Here is a 24,259-nt window from a genome sequence, read left to right as displayed (position 1 = left end):
ACAATCTCTTGCCCATAGGTAAATGTAGGAGCTCACCTCCTGACCCACTGTGGTGTGGTGTGGTGTTAAACACCATAACCTTGGTTTACCAAGGTTGACTGACAATCCACTATCCTCCGCAAACACATGTAAGGCATCCAAATGGGGTTGCATTCCCTCTGGGGAGTCAAAAATCAGCACAATATCATTAGCATATGACAAAAATGGGATCCATGTCTCTGCTAGTTATTCTCCTCTGTCTCCTAGTCTCATAATGTAATCAGAGGCCGCATCTACATACATACCAAACAAAGTAGGAGATAGCGGGCATCCCTGCTTCACTTCAATAGTGGAGTGAACCAAGGTAGAAATCCCCTCGAGAGTGCGTACCTGCCTCGCAAATGATCTATATAAAGCTATAATCCCCAAAATGAGCTCTGTAGGTACCCCCATGACTTGTAGTTGCCGCATCAGTCTAGCTCTGGGTACTGTATCAAAAGCTTTGCGGAAGTCCACAAAGCTACAATATATCCGTTTCCCATGTGACTTGCCCTCCTCACTAATGGCTCGTAGAGTTAGGATGTGATCAAGAGTAGAGAAACCCCTCCTAAAACATGCCTATCCTGTTGCTCGTACACCGTGTTTGTGTGCCCATTTGCTCAGTTGTTTCTTCAGAATGGATGCGTAAAACCGTGCTAATGTGTGACCGATCATAATAGTATGGTAGTTCCCAGGCTCCATAGGGTCTCCTGCCTTTAGGATAGGTACGATAGTAGACAAACTCCAAGTCTCAGGCAGTCCCTCACACATAGCACGGTTGAACATCATAGCTAGAAGCTCTGTAAGCATATCTCTGACATGAATAAAATGCTCAGCCACTAATCCCTCATGATCATAAGCTCTCCCATGCTTCCTCCCGCGCTTTCCTTACCATCTCCGTTGTAAAGAAGACAAATGCATGTGGGCATGGCTCTGGTGGGTCTGGTAGAGGTGGTTGCCCCGACACTGTATATAGGGATGTTGCATATTGACCCCACACCTCCAGAGAAGTAATAGCTAGAGCGGGAGAGGATTCATGAAAAAGTGGCCAAGCCTCTGCGGAGTTCTGACTCAAAAATAGCTTGTATAACTCCTGCTCAAGGCTAGCTAGAAGGGCCCTCTTCTTCTGACATGCTAAACGCGGGAAGGCAATACGCGATTGTCTATGAGTGATGACTCCCAGAGAAACCTCTCTTTGTAGTCAGGCTCTCAAATCTCTGCACTCCTCATCATACCAATTGTTATGGGGCATAGTCCCAGAACGGCGTCTTTGCTCGGCTGTGTATGTGGATAAACCTCCCTAGCGGCATCCCATAGAGTCTTTGTCAGAATATGGGTGAGCTCCTCCAAAGGTCGCCCTGGTTCCTCTATGCATAGGTGTCTATAAATCCCATCAAGTGAAAGTATATCTTGTAGGACCTCCTCCTCGTGTCGTTTGAGGCGTGGTGAATTGGAAGGAGATGTCCAGTGTCAAAAGGGCACGGTCCACTGCTACCTCAATGGATTGGGGTTCAATTGTGAAGTCCTCGATATGGGAAAGAAAGCTCGGCATGGCCATAATATAATACACTATGCTAGCCCCGTGATGATGTGGAAGCAAGTAAACGGGGCGGCTGCTGGGAATCTCTTTAAGCCATTAACTATGGCTAACCTATGTGTGGTGCCCATATCTAGCAAGTATCTCGCATACTCTGTACATTCTGTATCCTGTGAGCGTCTATCCAGCCCCATGTCTATGGTGTCCAGCTCTCTCAACATCTCCTCCGAGGTATCATAGAAGATTGTCTGATGGTTGCCTGTTTGGGCATTGAAGTCCCCTAGGAGAATGATGTCCCCATCCCTAGAGAATTCACATATGTCATCATTAAGCATAGAGAAAGGAGACGCTCCTCTAGGTGACGCATAGGTTGATGTACTTGGAGCAAAGTAGCATATGGCAATTTAGAGAAATCTGCCTGTGTCAGCCTTCAATCTCACCCACATGTACCTGGCATGATCGTCTCTCCGAGCAACATGTACAAGCGAGTGCAAATCTTCCTTGAAAAGAACTGCTAACATCCCCCCCCCCGCTCTCCGGATCCTCTACTCCCATGCTCGGATCTCGCATCTACTCGAAGAGCTGTCTCCCATCTATATCTAGTCACATGTGTTATCATCTGACTCGGGGCCTGATGAGTCTTTGAATAGAGCAGAATATCTTTGTCTCTAAAGCTGTCCTCAAAGGCACCCACAATAAGCTTGAGAGACCACATTGCAGTTCCACATTGCTATTTTAAGTTTAGTCTCATAGGTCTCCAATCGTCATGTGGAGCGTCGCTCCATAATGACCACCTTCCCTTCTCTATAGAAGTCTATCTTTCCTTTTTCCCTTGCCGCCCTAATCTCTGGCATAACTTCTTGCATGTGGGCAAGTTGTGATAGAGTGAGATCATCGCCAAGGAATATGCCGGTCTTCTTTAATGTGGGCCTTTTCTTCAAAACTCTCTCTTCGCCTCAATAGTGGGAAAACTCAAAATGAGAGCAAGTTCCTTAGATGTCTCTCCAACACCTCCACTTCTTTTGCCGACTCTCCATGCTTTTGTGTGCGTTGGTTTATCTATTCCTATCAACTCCATGAGCTCCCTTCTTCCTCGACTTTATCTCGATCTTTTAGACCGGTAACTCTCACATGTACAACACGCGAGCGTCTCCGTTGTTCCTCCTCTAGTGTCATGTTGATAATGGTTGGTGTGGGGGTTGATGCCTCCTTCCTTTTCCTTTCTTCGCAACCTCTATCCACTTCTTCACTTCATCCATCTTCTTCTGTGTCTTGGTGATCACCTCCACCCATGTAAACGTCTTTGCTTCATGTTGCTCTTTGATCTCCTGCACTTGCTCCATCTTCTTCTGTGTCTTGGTGATCACCTCCACCCATGTAAACGTCTTTGCTTCATGTTGCTTCTCATCCTCTTTGATCGCCTGCACTTGCTCCTTGATGACTTTGAGCCAGTGTAACAGGGAATGGGGGGAAACACAGCCCAAACGTTCCGAAACGGCGTTCCAGACGAGTCCCGTTCCCGAAATGGAGATGGGAACGGAACGCCGTTCCGGAATGGGGTGTAACCGGAACGGTGTTCCGGAATGGGGGGAACGAGGTGGAACATGAGGCGGAACAGCGGAACGCGGGGTGGAACGGGCAAAAGTAGGCATTTGGGGGAAAAAAGTGGGCTTTTGGGAGCAGATTTGGGGCTGTTCGGGGAACATATTTGGTGCACTTTGAGGGTAGGTTAGGGGGCAGTTTTGGGGTTGTTTAGGAGTTTATTTGGGACTAAGCTGAATGGAGGTAATTCAAGTCTTACTTTAGGTGGACCGTTCCGGCCCCGTTCCCATTCCGTCCCCCCCTCCTCCTCCCCGTTCCCGTCCTGTTTCGGACCCTCCCGTTCCCATTCCCCGTTCCTGTTCCGGGTAACTATGCTTTGAGCTCTTCGATCATTGAGGGTTGAATTTCTACTTCTTCAAGTCCCCCCCTTGTCTTAACTTTAGCCAAATCTTTTTAAAGGGCCGATGCCTCCCCTTTGAGCGCGTTGATTTCAGCACACGTCCTCTTTCTCTTGCGAGGTCTCCCTTAAGTGCTTCGATCAATGCATCCTTTTCATTCATGCGTTCTTCCATTTTTTATTTCGAGGATTCAAACGTAGCAAGTGCATCCTCTAATCTTTTTTGCATTACGCATTCCTTTACATCACTTCTTCCCTCACAATCGTCTGCATTTTGGCCTTCAATGATGTATACATCTCATCATGCTTACCAAGCATCTCTTTGTCCAACTCTTTCCTCAAATCTGCATACATTGCTTTTTTGTAAGTCTCCGCATTTGCATACATCTCTTTTTCAATGTCACCCCTCAAAAGGCTGATCATCACCTGTACCTTTTCATACATTAAGTCATCTTCGACTCTAGACAGCTTCTCTGCTCTCATTGAACCTGGCGATAGTGACTCTCTCGAAAGCTCCGCCTAAATGTCGATTTCGATTTAGGCAGGGTTTTATAAATATCCTCGTCTGCGAGATCAGCTGATTGGTCCATGCTCAGAACCTGCTCACTGCTGGCAAGCTGCTCCTACGTACGAAGTTGCCCTCTTTTCTTGTGCGTCAACACCCTCAGCCCTTGCGCAGAGTCGGCCTCAGCCTACGAATCCTGCTTCAGTCTCTGGCTGCTCGACTCCTCCCCCATTGTGGGCGTTGTTCTGCTGCTCACTGGCTCTCTTAGCAGTAGGTCACGCGTGTTCATCTGTGCGTGAGCCTGGCTGCCCCATCTGGTGCGTGGGCGTAGCCTTCTTTGCAAGTTCAATAACGCACAGCAGAAGCTTAGATTCGCTAAGCACTGCTTGTGCCTGTGCTGGTGATCGCTTTGGCCTACACGTAGTCAACCTGCTCCTTGCTGTCATCTCTATGAGAAATGAAATGAAGTGTTATATTAACGTCTTCAAAAGGCCAAAATGACCTATGAGACCAAATTATTACAAAATTGTGAATCTGATACCATGTCTGGGTACAAAAAGACTAGAACATAATGCTACTACTACTAGAATCCATCCTCATCTGCACTGTGGATGTCGGGAGAGTATGGCTCGAATCCTCTGCTGTAGTCTCCGTCGATGCTGTGTAGCCCCTTTCCTCAATCGTGGCCGTCTGGATTTCCGTAGCTCCAGTGCTCGGTCGATGAGAGTGCCGGTAGTGGTCGAATGAGTGTGGGCGGAGCTCTGAAGTGATGGCTGCTCCTCTAGCTGTTCCATATCTAGTGAAAAGAAATCTATAATCCGTCTCTGGGACTGTCTCTCTCTAGCTCTCTCCAATAAAGTGTCTCTATATCTGTGTAACTGATATAGCCCAAGACATCTCTGATCCTCGTAACTCATGACCCTAGAGAAAGGACCGAAACCCTCTCTGAATAAGCAGTGGAAACGGCCCCAAATCTCATAGTACACTATGCAATGACATATGTAATGTAGCTCTCTCACTGGCTCTAGCTGGCATAAGCGGCATATCCTGTTGTCTGCTGGTATCCCTCTGAATCTACCAATCTCAATCTCCAGCTGATGTGAGGATGTGCGTATCTGACCAATGGCACACCGCAAACCATGAGACATATGTGTATCCATGTAGCTAGGTCGAATCACAAACCCATCTCCTGTGAGGTGGAGAAGATGCTCTCTATAGAAAGCCATGTTCGTGCCCAACTCCTGTGGCGGCTCTATCCATGTCCTCCTGGTATCCAGCTGGATCAGGTCCTGACAAATGAGTCTAGTAATCTCCACCCGTGTAAGAGACATCGAGGGTGTCTGAAGAGAGTAATGGAAAGGGGGCAGCCTGTCCATGGTGAAGCCATGCATCTGAAACCATGATGTCATTTGTGCATACCAGCATGAAGTGTCCCCCTGAAGAGCTAACTGTCTGGAAGACTCAAGGGCCAGTCTAGCATATCTGTCTCTAGTAGTATCCCACAAGCTGTGCACAAAGGAGATTGATCTGGTAAGCGCCTCAATCTCCATAGGAGGGGCAGCTAGCTCTGCTCGAATGATAGCGTGGGGTACGGAAGCCTTGGCTCTGATCAATCGAGAGATCATAGATACCAAGGGCCTCTCCATACGTCTCCAACCATCTTGACCTTCAAAAGGTCCCCATATCTGCACCGCATACAACATAGCTGAGGCTACTAAAGTATCAAAGAGCCATAACTTTGTTCGAGGTTCCTGGAACTGAACCTACAAACACATTCTCTCCAAGCCTCCCAAGGCCGCATAAGCTCTAGTTAGCCTAGTCTCTGCTACTCTCCCCAAAGAAAACCTTGGCCGAATGAAGACAACCCCAAGGTAAGTGTATGCATCTGTATATTCTACAATCTCCTGACCATATGTGAAAGTCGGTGCTGATCTCCTAATCCACTGCGGTGTGGTGTTAAACACCATAACCTTGGTTTTACCAAGGTTTACAGACAATCCACTATCCTCTGCAAAACTGTGTAATGCATCCAACTGTCGTTGCCTACCCTCTGGTGAGTTAGAGATCAACACAATATCATCAGCATATAACAACAATGGGATCCACGTCCCTGCCAGCTGGGCACCTTTATCACCCTCTCTGTCAATGTAATCAAACACCTCATCAACATACATACCAAATAGAGTAGGAGACAATGGGCAACCCTGTTTCACCCCAATGGTGGAGTGAACTAAATCAGATATCCCCTCCGGGGTGCGTCCCATCACTGATCAATATAGAGCCATAACCCCCCAAATCAACACTATGGGCACCCCCATCTCCTGCAGTCTGCGCATCAATCGAGCTCTCGGTACCATGTCAAATGCTTTGCAAAAATCCACAAAGCTACAATAAATCCGTCTCCCATGTGACCAGCCCTCCTCGATGATGGCTTTGAGTGTCAGAATATGATCAAGAGTGGAGAAACCCCTCCTAAAACCAGCCTGGCCCTTTGCTCGTACACCCTCACCCTCTGCCCAATTACTCAATTGCTGCTCAAGAATGGATGCATACAACCGTGCCAATGTGTGCCCAACCATAATAGTATGGTAATTCCCAAGCTCTGTAGGATCACCTGCCTTGAAGATAGGCGCAATAGTAGACAACCTCCAAGTCTCAGGTACCCCTCACACATGGCACGATTGAACAACACTGCAAGAACCTCTACCAGCATATCTCTAGCATGTATATGAGAGAGAGAGAGAGAGAGAGAGAGAGAGAGAGAAATGAAATGTTATATTAACGTCTTCAAAAGGCCAGAGTGACCTATGAGACCAAACTGATACAAAAGTGGTGAATCTGTTACAATGTCTGAAAAGTGTGAAAGTGTGAAAATAAATGCAAAAAACTAAATACAAAGTATTAGATAAACTTCTTAGGAGCATTCTGGGTGTCTGGCTAGAATGCTTCTAATCCTTTGTTGTAGTCTCCTCCGGTGAAGTGTGCTTCTGCATCTCGGTCGTGGTCGTCTCGATTTCCTAAGCTCAATCGCCCTGTCAATGAGGGTGCCTTTGGTATGAATGTGGGTACTCCTTTGTGCTCGCTGCTGGCCTCTTGCTTCTCCTTCCATTCTTGTTTCTCTCGATCCGAAGAAATCTGTGATCTGCCTCTGAGGCTGTAGTGCTCTTTGTCTTCTCATTAGATTATCCCTGTGCCGATGTAGTTCCAGTAGGTACAGGCCTAAGCACCTTTGATCTTGGTATTGCATGACTCTATCTAGAGGTCCAAAGCCTTCTTTAAATAGGCAATGGAAACGCCCGCGTATCTCATAGTATACGGTGCAATGGCATATGTAGTGTAATTCTGTCTCCGGCTCCATTCCGCATAACTTGCAAATTCTGCTCTCAGGTGGGATTCCCCTAAATCTGCCAAATTCAATTTCCAACTGGTGTGAGGATGTACGAATCTGACCAATAGCACATCTCAAACCATGAGGCAGGTGGGTATCCATGTAGCTCGGGCGAATCACAAAACCATCTTCAGATAGCTGTAGGAAGTTTCTTTGTAGTCGGCCATCTTCGTGCCCAATTCTTGTGTAGGGTCTACCCATGTCCTCTTAGTGTCCAACTGTATAAGATCCTGGCGGATGATTTTATTAATCTCCGTTCGTGTGATTGCCAGTGATGGAGCCTCAAGAGAGTATTGGAAGGGGGGTAATCTTTCCATACTGAACCCGTGTCTCTGAAACCACGAGGACAGTTGCGCATACCAGCATGATGTATCTCCTTTCATTGCTAATTGTCGAGAGGATTCGAGGGCCAATCTAGTATATCGGCAATTATCTGTATCCCATAAACCATGTATAAAGGACACTAATCTAGTAAGAGCTTCAATTTCTATCGGAGGGGCAGCTAGTTCCGCTCGGGTAATCGCATGTGGTACGGAGGCCTTGGCTCTAATCATTCGGGAAATCATAGATACCAAAGGTCTCTCCATTGACTTCCAATTATCCTGATCCACAGATGGTCCCCAAATATGGACCCCATAAAGAATAGCCGAAGCCACCACAGTATCAAAAAGCCAAAGTTGTGTTCGTGGTTCCTGAAACTGCACTTGTGAACACATCCTCTCCAACCCTCCCAAGGCCGCAGAGGCTCTGGACAATCTAGCATCCACTGCTTTCTTAAGAGTAAACTTCGGTCCTGTAAATACCACACCAAGGTATGTGTATGCATCTGTATACTCTACTGTATCCTGGCCATATGCAAATGTAGGTGCCGATCTCCTAACCCACTGCGGTGTGGTGTTAAACACCATAACTTTGGTTTTACCCAAATTTACCGATAGTCCGCTGTCCTCCGCGAATTTATGTAATGCATCTAACTGCCTCTGCATTCCATGTGGTGATTCTGCTATCAATACAATATCATCTGCATACAACAACAGAGGGATCCATGACCCTGCAAGTTGAGCACCTCTGTCACCCTCTCTATCAATGTAATCTGATACCTCATCTATATACATACCAAATAAAGTAGGGGACAGTGGGCATCCGTGCTTTACTCCAACGGTGGAATGAACAATGTTGGAATCCCCTTCTGGAGTACGTACATAACCAGTTGCTGACCCGTATAAGGCCATGATCCCCCAGATAATCTCTTTGGGGACCCCTAACTCTTGCATTCTGCGCACCAATCTGGCCCTTGGTACTGTATCAAAAGCTTTCCGAAAATCCACAAAGCAACAATACATCCTTCTCCCGCTTGCTCTTCCTTCCTCAATAATGGCTATGAGCGTAAGAATATGATCCTGTTGCCCTTGTGCCCTCATTCTCTACCCATCTACTCAATTTTTGTTCCAGAATGGATGCGTACAGTCGGGTCAATGTGTGACCCACCATAATGGTACGGTAGTTCCCGGGTATCATAGGATCCCCTGACTTGAAAATAGGTACAATAGTAGATAATTTCCAAGATTCAGGTAATCCTTCACACATGACCCAATTAAACAGACGAGCAAGGACTTCTGAAAGTAGATCCCTTGCATGGATCAGATGTTCTGCTACTAAACCCTCATGATCATATGCTCTTCTTGTCTTCATCTTATCAATGGCTTTTTCCACCATTTCCATAGTAAAGAAAGTACTGGTAGCAGGGTATGGCTCTAGCGGATCTGGTAATGGAGGCTGTCCAGATACCGTATATAATGATGTTACATATTGACCCCAAATCTCAGGAGAAGTAATTGTCGGAGGCGATGAGTGCTCGTGAAATAAACGCCAGGCCTCATGTGAGTCCTGACTCAAGAAGAGCTGATATAAATCCTTCTCCAGTTTGGCTAAAAATGCCCTTTTCTTGCGACGTACTATACGCCGAAGAGCAATCCGAGACTGCTTATATGTGATGATCCCAAGTGTAAGCTCTTTCTGGACCTGGGTTCTCGTCTCTCTGCATTCCTCGTCGTACCAACTGTTTTGAGGCATGTTCCCAGATCCTCTCTTCTTATCAGGCTGGGTATGTGGGTATGCCTCTTGTGCTGCTCCATGTAGTATCTTTGAAACCGGCCTGTTCAATCCAAAAAGGGCGGTAGACTTTACTTTAAACCTTGATTTAGCTTTCACCCATTATTAGTCGTCTATTATACCTGCGCTATAGTGACACAAGAGAGGGGAATGGGATACAGATGCTAGAATGCACCTGTATGAGAAGACCGACACCAGATTGGCCCCTAACTTAGGCGCCCCTTTCGGTATTTCTTTATTGTTCAAAAGAGGGAATAAACGATGTGGTTCCCTACAAGCTGCCCCGCACAAACTCGGCTGAATTTCCACTGTTCCAGCCCGATTTCGGCAGCAGAACTGTACTAGAACCCTTCACAGTCAGTATTCCCACGCATTGACTGACTTTCCCGACGCATACGGACACTTTACAAAACCTGGCGAGAATCTGCAGCACGCTGAATTCTCTGTTTTCAGCCCTGAAAATGCGCCAGATCCCCTGTACAGCGGTCCCCTTGCGTCCCCGAACCTCCTGGGGGTATTAGGGTCCATTTAGGGCCAAAACCCTAAACCTGCAAAAATACACAGCAGGCTGTAATTTACTGTTTCGGGCTCCGTTTCGCATGCCGGTCGCATCCGTAGCAAGTCCTCGAGCTCCCACACCTGTAGGGCTACTTGCCCTTTGAATCGGACGAGATTTCTGGCGTGAAACCTCTCCGAATTCACCTGTACCTGCGGGTGGATTAGCCGCTAGCTAATCCAATACCTGTGCAAGAGGCTCTTGCCTCGGCAATCGCGCATGAACCCATACAACTGGACATTGGTCAAATGAAGAGCCCACTAGAGGGGCATAACATGCTGCCAAAGGGGAGAGAGAGGGCAGTGCGTAGCGTGCAGGGCATCACTCCTGGCACCGCACTGTGCATAAGAGGGAAAGCAAGCACTCCATAGCTCTTAACCTGTGACCAAATCTGAAAATGAGCCTCTCCCTCCTTCAAATTCAGCGCCACTTCTTGTTGCATGAGGAAAGTGCACCAGAAGGTGCCACTTGGCACATTTATAAGCATTTTCCCGTTTCGGGGTTGCCGCCTAAAAATCTCCCAACCGGTTGCCCAGTTGACTTCACGGCAGAGTAAGAAAATGTTCTCCTTGTCATTCCGGAGGTAATGACGTCAACACATTTTCAGGTCCCAAAATAGCAGTTCCCTAAATTTTAGGAGATGCTGCCATTGTATCTTTCTAGGTCATCCGACCCTCTTTGTACACTGCGGCCACATCCAGAACTGAAATGTAGCCTCTGTAGCAAAGGATTCCACTTTGGCTAGTCAATGACCCCACTTGGCTAACCATAGTCCTAGTCCAACCTTAGTGCTCTCTTGCCCTCAGGCCTGGACTCCCTCTGGACAGTTCCACACTAGCTATGCAATGCAGGGCAGTTAGATTTCCCGAGGGGTGTTTCCAAAAAGTGAAAGTAAATAGATAATAAGAAAGAAATCAACAAAAAGGATAGATAGTAGTCACACGCTGGTGACATACCCCCCTCTTGAAATCTCAAACGTCCTCGTTTGCATCTATGTCGTACATGCTTACTGTCAACACTGATGTATTCAACACCTGTCGACACATATACGACACATACATGCTCATTGTCAACCCTGGTGTATTCAACACCTCGTCGACTCATGTATTGCCTGCGTGTGAACCGTGTCCCAATGACATAGTGGTAGCTTCGCACTCTGCCATTGCTTTGAGTCACTAACTTTCCAATGACAAAATGGTAGTTGCACATTTTGCCACTGTCTTATAGTACACGTTGGATCCCGTAACACTTTCGAGCATACCCAAACCGACAATTTAAGAATGCAGTTACACATGTACTCTTCAATAGAAGCAATTACTGTATCCTTGACAAACTGACAAGAAATACTCACTTCTATAGCACTAACCAAACTTTTGGACATTCCATAAGAGCAATTGCCAAACTGACAATCTGTACAGCTCTTACATTCATGTAACAGGTATTTCATTTGAGCTCACTTTAAATACCATGTACATCATTTGTTTCACAAGCCATTGTCACACTGACAATCCATGTAGCTTTGAAACTCAAGGGGTCTAGGTAGGTTGCAAATCGAAGGCTTCCAGGTAAAGTGATAACACAATTGGTGACTCTGCAAGTTCACCTTCTTCCATCCACTTAGCATCCATTGGTGGATAGTTTCTGAACTTTACCAAGTAACGCCTAGCAACCTTGCCTTTCACTTTCCTTTCTTTGTGTGCCAAAATTTGTTCAGGGACCAAGATCTCGTCAAGTTTCTCGACTTCCGGCTGATCTTCAGCTGGCATATGTTCTGGCACATCACCCACATAGGGTCTAAGAAGACTCACATGAAACGCATTGTGAATCTTCCAACTGTCAGGCAATTTCAGCCTATATGCAATATCACTGATTATGTCGCACACTTGAAAAGGCCCATAGTAACGCATGCTGAGCTTTGGAAACAGTCTTTCCTTGCCCTTCATCTTCTTTAACCTTGCCTTTTCAAAGCGTAAAAGCACCCAATCACCAAGTGAATATACCACTTCACGACGGTGACGATCAGCTGCTTTCTTTTGCTTTGCCTGAGTCCTTTCTAAGGCCACTTTGACCTTCTTGTACATTTCATCCATGTCCTGAACATACTTATCTGCTTCAAATATCTTGTCCTTTGTATGCAGTATGGGAGGAACTTTCTTGCCACCTTCAACTATCTCAAAAGGTGCCTTGCCAGTTGATGAATGCATTGTATTATTGTATGCATACTTCACCAATGGCAAATATTGCTCCCATTTTCCTTTATGCTCTGACACATAGCACTTCAGCAGATCTAGGACAGTAGAATTTGCCTCTTCTGACTGCCCATCTGTTTGAGGATGAAATGACGAAGAGAATTTGAGCGTGGTGCCCATATTCTCAAACAAGCCTCTCCAGAACAAACTTGTCATGCGTGGATCACGGTCGCTAACAATCGACTGTGGCATGCCATGATACTTGAAAATATTGCTCATAAACAAGCGTGCCATCTGATCTGGCTTTATCTTCTTCCTGACAGGAATAAAATGAGCCTGCTTGCTGAATCTACAAATAATGGTCCAAATACCATCGTTTCCTGTCTGCGTTCTCGGAAGATCAAAGATAAAATCCATAGCAATACTTTCCCATGGTTTATCTGGAATAGGTAGTGGTTGCAATAACCCTGGTGCCTTTTGCCTGTCAAACTTGACCTTTTGGCATATTAGGCATTCTCGCACAAAGGCATCCACATCTCTTCTCAATGTAGGCCAATAGAAGAATGTCTCAATCGCTTTAACTGTAGCATCTATACCACGATGCCCTGCATACGGTGGGACATGACTCTCTTCCATAACTTTGCGTCGCAATGGCTTTGTGACACACAATCTGCCATGCATCATCATGAACCCATCTTTGAGAAGATAGTGTTCATGACGTTGTCCATCCATTAGTTGCTCGAAGACCCTTGCAAAATCTTCATCAGTTGCATACTGTTCTCTCATATCATCAAGTTCATGATGATAAGGAATCGACACAGCTGAAATTTGTGGCTTCCTTGACAAGGCATCAGCCACAACGTTCTTCTTGCCTTCCACATGCACAATCTGAAAATGGAACATGGACAAGATATTTGCCCATCGCATATGCTTCTCAGATAACTTTGTCTGTGTCAAGAAGTATCGCAAGGTCTGATGGTCCATTTGGACAACAAAGTCTGCACCTAGCTGGTAGTGTTTCCAACTTAAGAGCGCATGAATCACAGCCAGTAACTCTTTCTCATAGACCTGCATGGTCATCTCTGGCCCTTGCAAAATTCTGCTCTCATAGGCTACTACCCTGCCATCTTGCATTAGCACTGCACCAATGCTACTACCACAGGCATCACACTGGACCACAAATGACTTCCTAAGATCTGGCAACACAATGACTAGATCTGAAGTCATCTTTTCCTTTAAGAGATTAAAAGCTGAAATCTCTTTTTGTGTCCATCTAAAGGTGACTGCCTTCTTTTGAAGAGCATGTAAAGGTGAAGCAATCTCAGCGAAATTTCGGATAAACCTTCTGTAATAGGAGCATAGTCCCAAAAAGCTTCGGACATCATGCACCGTCTTCAAATTTGGCCATGACTTGATCGCTTCAACTTTTGCAGGATCCATTCTGACACCATCCTTTGAGACAATGTGTCCCAGAAAGTGAATCTCTTCGAGAAAAAACTCACTTTTCTTTGCATTGATGAGCAACCTATGACTGCGTAGCTCTTTGAACACAATGGCCAAGTGATGCCTATGCTCCTCTTCATTCTTTGAGTAGACTATCATGTCATCAAAGAATGTACCAACAAACTGCTGGTGTGGACGGAAAATTCTGTCCATCATCCTATTGAACGTAGCAGGAGCATTTGTGAGACCAAAGGGCATCACTAAAAATTCGTAAAGGCCAAACGTTGTTCTAAAAGCAGTCTTGTGCACATCCTCTGATCTAATGCGGATCTGATGGTACCCACTCTTTAGATCTATCATGCTAAACATAGCTGCTCCTTCTAATTTGTCCATAATATCATCAATTCTAGGTATAGGAAACCTATTCTTGATGGTATTCTTGTTCAGTGCACGGTAGTCGATGCACATACGCCATGAGCCATCCTTTTTCTGCACCAACAACACTGGAGAACAGAATGGAGATGAACTGGGCTGAATCAGTCCCTTTTCTAACAACTCCTGTACTTGGCCCATTATCTCTTTCTGCTGAGCCGCACTAACCCTGTACGGAGGCTTATTTGGTGGGCTACTGCCTGGCACCAAATCTATCGCATGGTCCTCGGGTCTCTCTGGCGGTAATTGAGACGGTAATGAATGCGAAAAGCAGTCACTATACTGTTGTAAAAACATTGACCTTTCTATATCTAGCATAGATAAATTTGATTCATCACTTCACGTGCAAAAACCAAGTACGCAGAAAGATGCTTTTTCATTACAGAAGTAAATAGCAGAAGCTGATACAGTAGGAATAGACTCCCCTTTAAGCTTTACATCCAGAATGTGAGTCTTTCCCCTGCTCTGTACAGTGATCTTTTTGTTGTAGGCATCCATGATTCCCTGTACACGAAACAACCAAGGAATACCTAACAACACATCACATCCGTCCAGTGGCATGATGTAAAATTCTTCAGCATCTACATAGGACTGGATATGTAGGCGCAACTTTCCGATGATGGGTGTCACAGCCTCTGTATGGCCAGGACATGCCAAACCTGCCTCTGCTGTATACCCCATCTCTTCAGGTCTGATTCCCAACTTTGAAGCCAATTCTGGGGAAATGAAGTTGGCTTTGGCACCTAGATCAAAGAAGATAAGCACTGTTTGATCCCTGACCTTTCCCCATGCTCTGCAAAGCTCACTTGCATCTGAATTTGGCTTGTCGCCCACCATATCTGGCACTAGACCAGCCATTGGCTTCTTTCCTTTCCTGTCCTCCTTGTCTTCAGAATCAGCTGGCCTTTTCTTTGTAGGACAGTTGTAAGCAATGTGGCTAGGCTGCTCACATATAAAGCATTTGTTCTCTGTCCTCAGGACCTTCTTTTGCTCTTCTGACTTGCGAGGAAAACGTCTTTTCCATTTCTTTGCTGGCCCCTTTTCTGATTCAGCCGTAGCTTTGTCTTTCCCTGCGTTGGCTGACTCCTGAGTCCCTTTAGGAGCCTCATTGGGAACGTGCTTCTTGGCTGAATTTTTCTTGCCTGATCCTGCCTTGACGCCAGTGTAAAATTCACAATCTTCTCCCTTGAGCAAACCATTGCCAGTGTTTGCTACCTCGATGAGCTGCGTCAAAGTAGTGACTTTTGTCTTCGTGCAGTACTTTCTCAATCCTTTCGGTAGGCCACAACAGTATTTTTCAATCTGTTCTGTCAATGGCACAAACCTATAGGAAGTTACTGGAAGTAGAGCTTTCCAAAACTTCCGATTGTAATCATCCAGATTTCTGCAAGTGGCAGCATTTAGCTGGTGCCATTCTGTCATGACATCTGCTTCAAAGTCATCAGATAACCATGCTGCTGCAAAAATCTGCTTAAAGTAAATCCATGTGGACGGAGCTTGCCCTTGAAGCAATAAAGTTGTCCACCATTGTCCCGCATTCCCTGTCAAGAAAGTGGCTGCCTTGCGGACCTTTGAAGCCTCTGTAAAGTTTCCCCCTGCATAGGCCTTGTCAAACTGCTGGAGGAATGAGAGAGCCTTCTTCCTGTCATCAAACCCTGTAAAGGTCGTGAAAGACACACCTTTGCCACCTTCTTTGTACGGAGTTGGCCTCTCCAGCGGCGTTAAATTGTCATATGGAAGTGACTGAAACATGGGAACACTATTAGGGTTCATCTGTGTTCCTTGGCCGCTATTAACTTGACCTGGAAATGCCATATTTGGCTGCTGATTTGTAATTCCAGCCATACCAAAATTTGCCTGTGGCATCCCAAATTGGCCCTGAGTGCTCTGAAACCTTGGTTGCATACCCATGACATTGTACATGGGGTTAGGCATCATCGTTTGAGCACCCCCAAACACTGTTCCTGGCGTATAAAACTGATTTCCAGGTGCATAACCAGCCATGCTCAGGAATACCGATCCACCTCCAAAATAGCCAGGGTGTACTGAAGGTGGTGGGAAGACTTGTTGCATAGCCTGTAAGTTGCTTCCCTGCCCATTAGAACCAGCTATAGGCTATTGAAAGGTGGCGGGCTGAACTGGTACAGCTTGAAAGACTGGCATCTCGGCCACCTGTTCTTGCACCTTAGGCATAGGTTGTGGAGACTGCATGTTCTCCGTCAAGTGTACAGGTGTTTCCATTGACTGTGCGGTATGAATCACCTGTGTTCGAGCCTTAACAGGCTTTTGAATATCATCCAGTGACCCAACTTGCTGAGACGGAACAGGAGGTTGCAGAAAGGCTAAAAACCTTGGGTTTTGCATTACTTGTGTGAACATAGCCACAGCAGTAGCCAACTGGGTCCTGAATATATCGTCATCTATCTGTGGTGGTCTTGAGGACTCACCCACTTCATGTGTCTGTTGACCCTGTGAAGAGGAAACCTCTTCAGTCACATCATATGGTCTGTCAGCCATAATTGCAATTCCCTGTGTCTGGTCTATGATCCCCTATGTCTTCAAGCCCAATCTGACCAAGGCTCACTTCTATGGGAAAAAGTGATTTAATCCCGTCGATGGAACCATGAAACCGGCCTGTTCAATCCAAAAAGGACGGTAGACTTTACTTTAAACCTTGATTTAGCTTTCACCCATTATTAGTCGTCTATTATACCTGCGCTATAGTGACACAAGAGAGGGGAATGGGATACAGATGCTAGAATGCACCTGTATGAGAAGACCGACACCAGATTGGCCCCTAACTTAGGCGCCCCTTTCGGTATTTCTTTATTGTTCAAAAGAGGGAATAAACGATGTGGTTCCCTACAAGCTGCCCCGCACAAACTCGGCTGAATTTCCACTGTTCCAGCCCAATTTCGGCAGCAGAACTGTACTAGAACCCTTCACAGTCAGTATTCCCACGCATTGACTGACTTTCCCGACGCATACGGACACTTTACAAAACCTGGCGAGAATCTGCAGCACGCTGAATTCTCTGTTTTCAGCCCTGAAAATGCGCCAGATCCCCTGTACAGCGGTCCCCTTGCGTCCCCGAACCTCCTGGGGGTATTAGGGTCCGTTTAGGGCCAAAACCCTAAACCTGCAAAAATACACAGCAGGCTGTAATTTACTGTTTCGGGCTCCGTTTCGCATGCCGGTCGCATCCGTAGCAAGTCCTCGAGCTCCCACACCTGTAGGGCTACTTGCCCTTTGAATCGAACGAGATTTCTGGCGTGAAACCTCTCCGAATTCACCTGTACCTACGGGTGGATTAGCCGCTAGCTAATCCAGTACCTGTGCAAGAGGCTCTTGCCTCGGCAATCGCGCATGAACCCACACAACTGTACATTGGTCAAATGAAGAGCCCACTAGAGGGGCATAACATGCTGCCAAAGGGGAGAGAGAGGGCAGTGCGTAGCGTGCAGGGCATCACTCCTGGCACCGCACTGTGCATAAGAGGGAAAGCAAGCACTCCATAGCTCTTAACCTGTGACCAAATCTGAAAATGAGCCTCTCCCTCCTTCAAATTCAGCGCCACTTCTTGTTGCATGAGGAAAGTGCACCAGAAGGTGCCACTTGGCACATTTATAAGCATTTTCCCGTTTCGGGGTTGCCGCCTAAAAATCTCCCAACCGGTTGCCCAGTTGACTTCACGGCAGAGTAAGAAAATGTTCTCCTTGTCATTCCGGAGGTAATGACGTCAACACATTTTCAGGTCCCAAAATAGCAGTTCCCTAAATTTTAGGAGATGCTGCCATTGTATCTTTCTAGGTCATCCGACCCTCTTTGTACACTGCGGCCACATCCAGAACTGAAATGTAGCCTCTGTAGCAAAGGATTCCACTTTGGCTAGTCAATGATTCCACTTGGCTAACCATAGTCCTTGTCCAACCTTAGTGCTCTCTTGCCCTCAGGCCTGGACTCCCTCTGGACAGTTCCACACTAGCTATGCAATGCAGGGCAGTTAGATTTCCCGAGGGGTGTTTCCAAAAAGTGAAAGTAAATAGATAATAAGAAAGAAATCAACAAAAAGGATAGATAGTAGTCACACGCTGGTGACAATCTTTGTTAGCTGAGAAGTAATCTCCTCTACAGTATATACTGGCTCGGCTGCCCACATCCTATTATAGATCTTTTCCACATAGACTGAATCAGTCTCTGGCGTGAAAGTATATCTTGTGTGTGTCTTCTTCCTTTGTACTTGAGAGGCATTGTATTGGAAGGAGATTGATAAGGTCAAGAGAGCATGATCCACTGCAATCCCAACCGGTCTGGGGTCCCACCTTAAAGTCCTCGATACTAGAAATAAAGCTTGGTGAAGTCATGACATAATCCACTCTACTGGCCCCATGCCTGTGCAAGAAGCATGTGAATCCCCGAGATAAAGGGAAATTCTCTAGACCATTAAGTATGGCCAAACCATGTGTAGTTGCCATTTCCATGAGATGTCTCCCATATTCAGTGTGTTCTTTATCCTGTGAGTTTCTAGTAAGCCCCTCCTGTGATAAATCCACTTCTCTAAGCATTTCCTCAAAAGTATCATAGAATACTGCTTGAGAGTTGGCCGTTCTGGCATTAAAGTCTCCTAAGAGAACGATGTCTCCATCTCTAGAGAACTCCCATATGTCATTATTCAATATGGAGAAAGGGGACTGTCCTTTAGGTGAGGAGTAGACTGATGTACTTGGAGGGAAGTAGCATACAGTGATATATAGAAATCTACCTGTCTCGGCTCTCATTCTTACCCACATATACCTTGCTAGTTCATCTTTCCTGATAATCTGTAGTAGTGGTTTCAGCTCCTCTTTAAATAAGATTGCTACTCCTCCTGAACCCTAGCTACCTCGTAGAGATCTCTTGTCTGGTCGACCAGCTGTTTCCCATAAATACCCCTTCACATGTGGCATAAGCTGTCCCGGTATCTGGTGTGTCTCTGAGTAGAAAACTATGTCTCTGTCCCTAAAGCTGTCTTCAAAGGCACCTACATCTAGCCTATATGATCCATTACAATTCCACGCCGCTATCCGGAGTGTCGCCCCATAGGTCTCGCACCATCATGATGAGCGCTTTTCCAGAACCACTACTTTCCCTCCTCTATAAAAGGCGATTTTCCCCTTTTCTCTTGCTGCCCTGATCTCTGGCATCAACTCTTGCATGTGTGCCACTTGTGCCAATGTAAGGTCATCTCCCAGGAAAATACCGGTTTTCTTAAGAGTTGGCCTCTTCTTTAGAAATTCTTTCCTTATTTCTATATTCGGGAAGCGGAGAATAAGTGCCCTATCCTTTACGTTTCCCTTCTCGTCGATTCCTTTCTTGTCCACTCTCCATGCACTTGTGTGAGTAGGCTCTTTGATGCCCATGCGTTGTAGGAGTTCCCTCACTTCTTCATCTACATTCTCTTTGTCTTTGACTCCCGTGACCCGCACATGCAGAGCCCGATTCTTCCTTTTCTGCTCTTTCTCAATGGTCATATTAATAATGGTGGAGGTAGGTGTGGTCTCAGGCATTTGGGCCTTCCCTTTCTTCGCATCCTCAATCCATTTCTCTGCTTCATCAACCTTTTCTTGTGTCTTAACAAGACGTTGCGCCTATGAAGATGCCGTTTTCGATTTCTGTTCATCTCCTTCCTGTAGAGCTTTCATCTGATCCTTCATGTCCTCGAGCTCCTTCAGCACCGAAGGTTGGTCGTCTCCCTTCTTCTTAGTTGCAGATTTGCAAGCTGCAAGTTCTCCTTTTAGCCCCTCGATTATTGCATCTTTTTCCCCCATGTGCTTTTCCATATTTGTTCTCCATGCTTCAAAACTTGCTACTGCCTCATCGAGTTTCTTTTGCATAACGCATTCTGTTACATTTACTTCGGCCTTGATTAGGTTTCGTAATTCCGTTTTCACGATCTGAATTTCCTCATTCTGTATCCCTCGGATCTCTCTCCTTAGTTCTCTCATCATGTCTCCATACATGGAGTTCCTGTAGCTCTCAGCGTTCGCGTGCATTTCCTTCCTGATGTCATCCCTCATATAGTTTAGCTCTGATTTGAGCATCACCTGGACCTTCTCCATCAGTAGCTCATCATGTATCCTGGAGGTTTTCCCAACTCGTAAGGATCCTGGTGATAGTACAGTATCTCTGTTTCTCCGTTTGAAAGTAGCCGTTGTTTTTTTTGGGGTGGTGTAGCTATCGATACCCGGCCCTTCTCCTTCGGTAGGCGGATCCATCGAACCCGAGCCACAAATGTGGGGTAGGGTACCAGGGTGAGGGACTGAGAATAAGGCAAACTTAACGGTTTATCTTAAAGCTTAAAAACCTTTAAACTTTAACGTAGGAGATATTTGTCTTTCTACGCGTAGATGAAGGGGGGGTGCCGGGGACTTGCTACGCGTAGGAAGTCCTTCTACGCGTAGAAGAACTTGCAGAGAGGAGAGGGCTTGTGTGCGTACGGAACAGGTCGTGCGCTGGGCTGGTCTGCACAGATGCAGGCTTAGGCACAGCTGCCTACGGGGTCACGTCCCCTGCCTCTGTCTGCGGGTTGCTGCGAGAGAGAGACTGCGTCCCGCTGCAGAGGGAGAGAGACCTGCTCGCGTAGGACAGCAGCTCGCGTAGGAGGTCGCATGAGGGAGCAGCTCGCGTAGGGCACCAGCGCGTAGGACGTCTCGCGTAGGATGAAATGAAAAAATCGCGTAGGATGTAAAATAGAGAAAGAGAGATTGATTGATTGATTGATTGTGTTTGTGCAGTTTGTGGTTGTCGTTGACGATGAGGACAGAGAGAACGAAGGTGATTTGATTATAGCTGGCTCGTTGGTCACACCAGATGCACTTGCTTTTGCAGTAAAACATGGGACGGGTATAGTCTGTGCAGCCATGAAAGGTGAAGATTTAGACAGGTTGAAGCTTCCTCTGATGGTAGAGGATAGGGAGAATGAAGAAGCTTTGTGTACAGCATTTACATTATCTGTTGTAAGTAATCTTTAGTCCTTCCGCCTTTTCTCTTGTGCAAAGGGGGTTTCAAATGCTGTATACTGAACTTCTACCATGCTGATTCTTTTGCCCTTCCATAAGGATTCCAAGTTTCGAACAACTACTGGAGTGTCTGCAAGTGACAGAGCAAACACAATTCTTGCCCTTGCTGACCCGAATTCCAAGGCTGAACATTTTAGAAAGCCAGGGCATATCTTCCCGTTGAGGTATAGAGAAGGCGGTGTTCTTAAGAGAGCTGGGCATACAGAAGCGTCTATTGATCTAGCATGTATGGCAGGGCTAGTTCCTGTTGGTGTTTTGTGTGAGATAGTGGATGAGCGTGACGGATCAATGGCACGCTTGCCACAACTCCATGAATTTGCTGCAAAATATAATTTGCCCATCATATCTATAGCAGATTTAATAAGGTGCACCATGAATAAGTGCTTGATACTTCTGCTTTCAACTTTTGCTTTGGTTGATCATCTGATATAACGGATTACATTGTTCTGTTACCAGATATAGACGGAAGCGTGCGAAGCTGGTTGAGCGAACAGCAGTTGCTCGGCTGCCAACAAAGTGGGGCACCTTCACTGCATATGGGTACAAGTCAAAGCTGGATGGTATGGAACACATTGCAATGGTGAAGGTACACATAGTTTAAGTGGATGTCAGCAGGTGTTGGTTTCCCTTTATGGAATCCTTTTCTAAGTTTCATTTTCCTGTTATCCATGATTGCAGGGAGAAATAGGTGATGGGCTTGATGTGCTAGTACGTGTACATTCTGAATGTTTAACAGGGGACATATTTGGCTCTGCAAGGTGTGATTGTGGGATTCAGCTCGCTCTAGCAATGCAGAAAATAGACAAGGCTGGTAGAGGCGTCATGGTTTACTTGCGTGGGCATGAGGGAAGAGGCATTGGTTTGGGCCATAAGTTGCAGGCATATAATCTTCAAGACAAAGGTCGAGATACTGTGGAAGCAAATGTCGAGCTAGGTCTTCCAGTCGACTCGCGAGAGTACGGGATTGGTGCACAGGTAAGTCCTCATCATACTCTTCTATCTACTATCTAGTGTGTTAGATTACAATTTGATTGATTACAATTTGATTTAAAGTTAGTGTGCATAAGTCATTGTGTGCAGAATTTATGGTTATTGGCTTCTATTTATCTGCATGGGTTGCCTCTAACCTATGATGTGTGCATTGCTAGATCCTCCGGGACATTGGTGTTCAGACTATAAAGCTAATGACAAACAATCCGGCCAAATACATGGGTTTGAAAGGATATGGACTTGCTGTAACAGGGCGCGTACCTGTTATATCTCCAATAACTGAAGAGAATCAAAGGTATCTAGAGACAAAGAGGTCCAAGATGGGTCATATCTATGGATCAGACCTACCTGGAGTGACTTATTGATTGCCTTCCTAGACTTGTCTTGTACCATCATGCTTCATATATGTTGAACTTCTGACTATTCAGCAAAGAACTGATGTTTTCTGTTGTCTATTCATCAGATGAGTCATAAACGCATAGTTAACTGGGGAGTTTTTACTAGTTGCTTTGATTTTTTTGGCACAAGTCTTGTACACTTTGGTCAGTAATTCTTGAAAGATTTCTTGTTGTACTATGCAGCCTTTGTACAACTATAGAGCAGCCCTTTTTTGAGACTCGGTTTTTTAGATGTGCTGCACCCCCTCTTTATTTTTGCGTGTGGGTGTGTCTCCTCCCTTTTGGCTGGTCACATAATTTCTGAGTCTGACTACACTTTTGCAAAGGTTGTCACACTTTTCTCATAGTAGTGAGGGGCTACCTACGTGATGGGAAGGAGGCCATTCTTGGGTTCAGTACTCTTTCTCATTGCACAACATCAATTTTATTGTTTTTTTCCAGTATGCTGGACCCTGGTGTTCAAGGTCGGACTCCCGAGGATTTGGGGTCCAGATCAAGAAGAATTTCCATTTAGGGGAAACAACAATCAATACCCTCCAAGAGATAATAAACTTTGTTGTTGTCTCTTGTTGTCATTGTTATTGAGAAGAGTTGTCAGAATTGATGATGAGCAAATGTTTACCAACCTATCTAGTTAGCAAGTTTAAAGTCCTTGTTTAGATTTTTTTCGCTTGAAAACAGTTTTCCTAGCACGAATAAGCTACCGAGGTTGATTTTCGTCACAAGAAGATTGCGTCCTAGCCGCTGCAGCCCTACAATTGTTCCTCGCGCCGGTTGTCTGCATTGGGATGGTGACCCAATGCGTGGAAGGTGTGGTGTGTGTGTCCTTTGGGTCTGAGTGTGGGTGGACACTTGGCAGGTTGCAGGCATTTTCCTCAAGATGGGCTACCTAGCATGATATTATTGCGTTGTGATGGCTATGTGAAGTTATAAGCTCCTTTTGAAGTCTATCTAGAGTTGAGTTTGACTTTGGTAGGCTTTGGATAAGCCAAACCTATCGTTTCCGAGTATATGGAAAGTCAAGAGTATAGAGGAGATGAAATGAGAAGTCTCGGTTGCATATAAAAGGGAAAATTTGCACACAATAAAGCCTTTTCATATGCATCCCCCGCACTGGTGCCCTACTCTCTCTCTCTCTCCCTCTCTCTCTCTCTCCAGCCGTTTTTTGACCTAGTAGACAGCACAATTCACTCTTTTGATCATAACTTCTTCATCTGAACTCCGATTTGGGTGATCTATAGCCTCAACCGAAGAGCACAAAGCCCTCTATGCATTGATGTAAAGACACAAATTCTCAAAGTTATGGAAGGAGTAGCATTTCTGAAGTGAATAGGTTCAAGAAAATGGACTCTTATCTCTTATTTTACATACAATGTCTTTCGGCCCTCGCAAGGGTTCTTCTTCAACAAGGCCCACAACCATTGTGGAAAATGATCCAAAATCTCTAAGTGGAGATAGCAACACAACCACCTAACCAACGACATCGGAAATCATGATCATGACGTACTTGGCATCATTGCAAGAGACCGTAAACAAAGAAGGCAAAGACTTACGAGCACTTGCAATGGAGAATGACACACTAAGGGTACTTGTGGTTGAGAATGAGAATCTCAAGAGGACACTTGAGATGCAAACAACACGTTTGATGCAACTTGAAGAGGAAGTCAAGGAATGTAAACGCTCTCTTGTGGACT

General features: G+C 45.8%; 1 protein-coding gene and 1 pseudogene across 1 annotated transcript in view; one reads left to right on the top strand and one right to left on the bottom strand.

Moving 5' to 3' along the window:
* LOC147452534 (putative bifunctional riboflavin biosynthesis protein RIBA 1, chloroplastic) overlaps nt 1–22,743 on the top strand; it is an 89,339-nt gene extending 66,596 nt beyond the window's left edge. Inside the window, exons 4-8 of the mRNA XM_086518184.1 lie at nt 20,893–21,114; nt 21,217–21,542; nt 21,634–21,763; nt 21,856–22,152; nt 22,326–22,743. Coding sequence (XP_086374310.1) covers nt 20,893–21,114; nt 21,217–21,542; nt 21,634–21,763; nt 21,856–22,152; nt 22,326–22,532 — 1,182 coding nt within the window. The 3' untranslated portion in view covers nt 22,533–22,743. The remainder of the gene's footprint in view (nt 1–20,892; nt 21,115–21,216; nt 21,543–21,633; nt 21,764–21,855; nt 22,153–22,325) is intronic.
* On the bottom strand, nt 982–3,014 carry LOC147452535 (uncharacterized; annotated as a pseudogene).
* Nucleotides 22,744–24,259: the final 1,516 nt, after the last annotated feature.

This window comes from Adiantum capillus-veneris, chromosome 8 (assembly GCF_014529385.1).
Source record: "Adiantum capillus-veneris isolate H3 chromosome 8, ASM1452938v2, whole genome shotgun sequence".
In the NCBI taxonomy this organism is placed as follows: Eukaryota; Viridiplantae; Streptophyta; class Polypodiopsida; order Polypodiales; family Pteridaceae; genus Adiantum; species Adiantum capillus-veneris.
Note: the sequence above shows the minus strand (reverse complement) of the source record. Positions and strands in the feature narration are given on the sequence as shown.